The sequence below is a fragment of the Mandrillus leucophaeus genome, unplaced genomic scaffold, assembly GCF_000951045.1.
Source record: "Mandrillus leucophaeus isolate KB7577 unplaced genomic scaffold, Mleu.le_1.0 Scaffold213, whole genome shotgun sequence".
Lineage (NCBI taxonomy): Eukaryota > Metazoa > Chordata > Mammalia > Primates > Cercopithecidae > Mandrillus > Mandrillus leucophaeus.
Window position 1 is genome coordinate 2,015,833 of NW_012102177.1, and position 6,000 is coordinate 2,021,832.

The window sequence follows — 6,000 nt, forward strand, 5'->3', positions numbered from 1 at the left end:
TTTTGTCTAGTTAGGACTTGTAACCCAAGAACCTTTGAATTCTCTATGATGTGGCCTTTCTTCAACTCAGCTGAAGTGTGTTCTTTTGGTTTTCACAGTGTAATAATCCAATGACCAAAGAGCCCAAACTGGAAGCAGCCGTGCGAATTGTCCCAGAGTGGCAGGACTACGACCAAGAGATCAAACAGCTCCAGCTCCGCTTTCAGAAGGAGAAGGAAACGGGAACGCTGTACAAAGAGAAGACAGAAGAACCTAGCCGAGAAGGTAAACACAAACCGCTGGCTTTGGGACAGTACTTCTTTCCATTTATGATTTGTTTGTTGTAAAGACAATAGAATAATGGATAAAAGGAAGAGAAAAATCTCCTATTGATTCTTCCATTCTGACATCGACCGGTGTATATTTTTCATTTTCCTTTTATGTTGGTCTTCTAAACAGTATTTAGTAATGCAATTGCTTTTTTTTTTTTTCCATTTTTCTGGTGAGGAGGAGAAAGGGATTTTAATTATGATTATAGTTATTTAAGTTCATGAGTTTTGTGATACATAAACCAAACCTTTTGTGGAGTTCTTGTCAGATTCCTTGTTTTTTTCATTAAATCTGTCAGTGTACTAGTGAATGAATAAATTTAGATCAAGACAAATATGTATTTGAAAAAACTATTCTTTTTTTTTTAAGACAGAGTCTCACTCTGTTGCCCAGGCTGGAGTGCAGTGGCATGATCTTGGCTCACTGCAACCTCCACCTCCCAGGTTCACGCACTTCTCATGCCTCAGCCTCCCAAGTAGCTGGAATTATAGGCATGCACCACCATGCCCAGCTAACTTTTTATTTATTTTTTATTTTTTGTATTTTTAGTAGAGACAGGGTTTCACCATGTTGCCCAGGCTGGTCTTGAACTCCTGACTCAAGTGATCCACCCACCTCAGCCTCCCAAAGTGCTGGGATTACAGACGTGAGCTACTGCGCCTGGCCGAAAAAAGTATTCTTTAAAACAAGCATGTTGGGATGGAGATGGAATGCTTGTATTTAATTTAGCGTTAAGTCTTTTAATGTTTTTCCCTGTTGTGTGTGTCTTGAATAATAGCTACTTGAAAAAATCATTAGAATACAAAAGTGACTTAAAATATTAATAAGCTGGGCTCTAGATTTAAGAAAAAATTTAAACGTATTTACTTTTAAACTGTCACATAATAATTGTACATATTTGTGGAGTCCATAGTGATGTTTTGATATGTCGATGGGCTCTGGATTTTTTAGATTTATTCTGCTTTAGACGAATTCTAAAAGAGTGCTGGGCGCAGTGGCTCATGCCTGTAATCCGAGTCTCTCAGGAGGCTGAGGTGGGAGGATTGCTTGAGCCTGGGAGGTCAGGGTTGCAGTGAGCGACTGCACTCCAGCCTAGGTAACAGAGAGAACCTGTGACCGAGCAAGACCCTGTCTCAAAATAAAAATATCCAGAACATGGATCTTGAGTGATTTGCCTGTGTATCCCTCAGACTGTACTATGATACTGAATATCACAGCTGGACGGTTATATAGTAACCATAACAATAATTAGTTCAGAGTCATCAGTAAAACCCTGAGAATTTCCACAGATAAATGGGCAAAGAATGTGGACACACTGTTCAAGTAAGAGGAAGCACAAATCATAAATGAATTTGAGGAAACTAATCAAATTAAAGCGCTCTGTCACTAGTATCTGCGACGTGGAAGAAAACAGACATAGTGATAATGCCATTTGTTTGGGAGATGGTGACGAAACTGTTGTGGATCTACCTTGATGAAGCTTTGTGCATTCGAATCGCCCTTGTTGAAAAGCAGTACACCTACCATTAGAAGCCTTCAAGGCGTTATACCCTCAGTAATTACTCTCTTGAGAATATATCTTAAAGAAATAATCAAGTTATATACATGAAAAAAATTTATTTTACTATTACTTGTAAGCCAAAAGCATTAAAAACAGTTTAAACATCCAAGAATCAGCTACACTGATACACAGAAAATGTTTAGATGCTATTAAATGATAAAAGAAAAATCCCGACTAAAAAAATGCATGCATGTTTACTGAAAGTAAATATTGTATTTGTAAAAACAAGTCAGTTGGCAGGGCGTGGTGGCTCACGCCTGTAGTCCCAGCACTTTGGGAGGCCGAGACGGGCGGATCACGAGGTCAGGAGATCGAGATCATCCTGGCTAACACGGTGAAACCCCGTCTCTACTAAAAAAATACAAAAAAAAAAAAAAACTAGCCGGGCGTGGTGGCAGCGCCTGTAGTCCCAGGTACTCGGGAGGCTGAGGCAGGAGAAACGGCGTGAACCCGGGAGGCGGAGCTTGCAGTGAGCTGAGATCCGGCCACTGCACTCCAGTCTGGGCGACAGAGCGAGACTCCGTCTCAAAAAAAAAAAAAAAAAAAAAAAAACCAATTCAGTTGGAGTGGGGTTTACAGATAGTTTCCATTTTTAAAAAATCCTTAATTTAGTTTTTGCTTTCAAAATACAGTACAAAAACACAAATCCCAAAGATGTAGTAAGTGAGATAAGATGGAGGTGGAGGTACAAAGAGGAGGTTCCGGCGATGAAAAATGCCCACTCAGTGGTGTTTGTAATTTGAAGATCATCTGTTTTCTTTTCTGTGGTTCTCCTTTTCCTTAGGTCCTCAGAAACATGAAGAATTATGATCTCTGGAGAAGGACAGGAAATTACCCTGTTTGAAAAACAGTTTTTATACTAAATATTAGTTTTTTCTGATCTGTCTATACAACTGCTGATAAACTGGCTGGGCAAGAGTGCCACACCTTTTGATTCTGAGCATTTGATTCTGACTTCTGCACTCTGGTGGCCGCTGGATCTTTGGGATTAAAGCCCTGTTGGAATTGTACCTCAGAGGAAGACCAAGTGGCTGATCTTCTGGACTCTGTAAAGAGCATTCTTCTAGCCAGAGGGTGGAACGGCAGCAGCAACTGGAAGAAAATGGGTTTTTTGGTGCCCACACCCAAGAGCACACACATGCTGCGGTGTCTCAGAAAGCAGGGCCAGCTAAAGCCGACATGTTCTTCCTTACCTCAGTTTACCTGCAGCCTGCGCTGCACTGCAGATGCCCATCCTCCCCAGGGTCTGGCCGGCAGAAGCTCTGTCCAAGGTCCACACATCTCCAGGTTGATGCCAACATGCTCCTTGTGCCCTCCCCACTTTCTCTTCCCACGCATTAGGTGCATTGTTTAACTGAAATCCAACCGACAATTGTGTGTCAAGGCTGGTTCGGTGCAGTGGCTGGGCAAATTAATTTTGGGCCGGGATGGCGGTGCGTTGCAGTGAGGGTAGGGAAAATATCAGGAGTAGGAACGTTCCGGGGGTTATGGGAAGGGAAGGAAGACCAGAACTGGCCATCCTCTTTTATAATCCATTAGTAGCGCCATGGCTCATTTGAAATGAAAATGTTACACTTATTCCCCACCCAACCACAGTGAACTTTCTAGGAAATTGTTTTGAAAACAAATTTTATATCTGTGAAAGTCTTTGCTTTTTCTTTCCACTTTCTAGAAAAGTCTGTTACCAGTTTCCTTACTGGATACAGCCATACTCAGCCTCCCTCGTATCCAGCCCGTCAGGATCAGGGTCAGGCTCCCTCAAGACGAGCATCGTATTGTCTGCCCTCTCCTGCGCGGGATTTTCTCTCAGACCCAGGGGACATTGCCTTGGACTTTCCTCTACAAACGCCCTCAGATCTAAGACCAGGACTGATTCTGCTTATGGAACGTGTGGCTTTCTGTCCTGTTTTCCTTTTATTTGAGCACTGCAGGTTGCCTTTGGCGCCCACAGCAGTTCTGTCTTCATGTCTCTGCGTCATGAAGCCGCATTTGCCTTTAGTCCCTGCTTTGTGTGTCTTCACTTCCACAGCCAGTGTTGCCCCTCGGGGCAGCCTGTGCTGGTGAACGGGCTGTCGAGTCTTGGGTATGTTGTTGGCCTGAGTGGGCGTGAGGCCCCCGCATCTGACTCCATCTGCCAGGCTGCCGGGCACAGCAGCACTGGCAGAGACAGGCACGCTCTGTCTTCCAATGTGCACCAGCCTTTTCTTACATATTTTGCCTGTTTTTAAAAAATAGGAGAGGGTGCAGATGGATAGCTGTGCCCTCACCCTTCTAAGCCAGGTAATATATTGATGTGCAGACTTTTTAAGAAATCTTAAGTTTTATCACAAATATCAGGTAATTTATTTTTTCCATTTTCAAATACAAAAGTTAGCCTAGGAAGCCTCCCAGTCATCCCGAAGGACCTTTTGACTTTGCTTTTATAATTCAAGAAAAAATTGAGGGGATTAATGGGTACAATGAAAACAAAACAAAACAAAAATTAAGGAGAGGAGAGCTCAAAAAAGGATAAGAGACTGAAAAGGCACCTCAGAATGGCTGCTGTGGGCAGAGTCTGTGGCATGACTTTTCCCGCCCTGCCCCTCTGGTCAGAGCAGCTGAGAGATGGAATCAGTGAGATTAAAAAACTTTTGTTTGGCCAGGCGCGGTGGCTCACGCCTGTAATCCCAGCACTTTGGGTGGCCGAGGCTGGTGGATCATAAGGTCAGGAGTTCAAGACCAGCCTGGCCAATATGGTGAAACACCCTCTCTACTAAAAATACAAAAATTAGCCGGGTGTGGTGGCTCACGCCTGTATTCCTAGCTACTCAGGAGGCAGAGACAGGAGAATCGCTTGAACCCAGGAGGCAGAGGTCGCAGTGAGCTGAGATCGCACCACTGCATTCCAGTCTGGGTGACAGAACAAAACTCCGTCTCAGAAAACAAACAAAAAAAACCTTTTGTTCAAGCTGCATCTTCATATTGAATGAAGCATTCAGAGAGGTGGCTGCTGCTGTCCACATCTGTGGGCAGAAGGGTGCCTTTTCCCGGTTTATCGTCCAGGAGGTTGAACGGGAAATACTCAAATCGCTGAGGTGGATGTTTTCCAGATGCTGGCCCCCATGGCACCTTTCCCCATGTCTTTCTACCAAGCCTCTTATGTTTGTTCTATGCAAGGAAGACAAAGAGTAGACCATGTTCTCTGTGTGCTGTGTGTGTCCTGGTGTCACTCATTGCCTCTTCTCTGTCACCACCCTGACAAAAGTCAGCTGAATAGTTGACTCTGAATAATGCAAGACCCAGCTTACTTCCAGAATGGTCCAGGACCCTCCTCCTCCTGCCAGTTTCTTTTTTGGTTCATGTGGCATAGTCATCTTTCAAAATTAACTGAATGCCCCAGAAAATGATGTTACCACTAAAATATTGTCTCCAAGAAGGCATACTGTAACGGAAAAGATAGGTAAGAGATTTTTTCCCCAAGAAGTAAGAATTGATTGTGTTGAATGTTCAAAGTCTGGAAACTGTTCACAGTATGTTGTTCTTAGCTATTATTTATATATAATGAATTATTTTCTCTCTCAATCATGCCATAGTGGAGACTTTTGTTTCTGAGTAAGTGACAGAGTAATATGAAATACTGTGATACGTCAGAGTGACATGCAGCACCATGAGCCTGTTTTTGTGTTCTGTGAACAGTGGCATTTGGTTGAGATCAAAGCCTGTCACAGCTGCTGCTGGGGGTGTGGGGATACGCCAGAGTCCTGTGTTTGGTTTTAGAAGTTTACTGAATGTTTCCCACATGGAGAGTAATGGATGGCATGTTAGTTTCTGTAAGAGTGATAAAGTTGTACATCTGTCATTGTTGCATTTCAAATTGAACACATAGATGCTTGCCTGTCTACTTGGGTGAATGCCTCTTGGGAGAGCACAGATTACATGCATGATGTATGTTAAGAAACAGATTCCAGCCAGGTACGGTGGCTTAAACCTGTAATCCCAGCACTTTGGGAAGCTGAGGCGGGCAGATTACGAGGTCAAGAGATTGAGACCATCCTGGCTAACATGGTGAAACCCCGTCTCTACTAAAAATACAAAAATTAGCTGGGCATGGTGACACACGCCTGTAGTCCTAGTTATTCGGGAGGCTGAGG

General features: G+C 43.5%; 1 protein-coding gene across 2 annotated transcripts in view; it reads left to right on the forward strand.

Moving 5' to 3' along the window:
• The window catches only part of UGGT1 (UDP-glucose glycoprotein glucosyltransferase 1), a 108,125-nt gene extending 102,381 nt beyond the window's left edge, over positions 1-5,744 (forward strand). For both annotated transcript variants that reach the window (XM_011980501.1, XM_011980500.1), the window contains exons 40-41: positions 99-264; positions 2,655-5,744. In XM_011980501.1, the coding sequence (XP_011835891.1) occupies positions 99-264; positions 2,655-2,680 (192 nt within the window). In that variant the 3' untranslated portion in view covers positions 2,681-5,744. The remainder of the gene's footprint in view (positions 1-98; positions 265-2,654) is intronic.
• Positions 5,745-6,000: the final 256 nt, after the last annotated feature.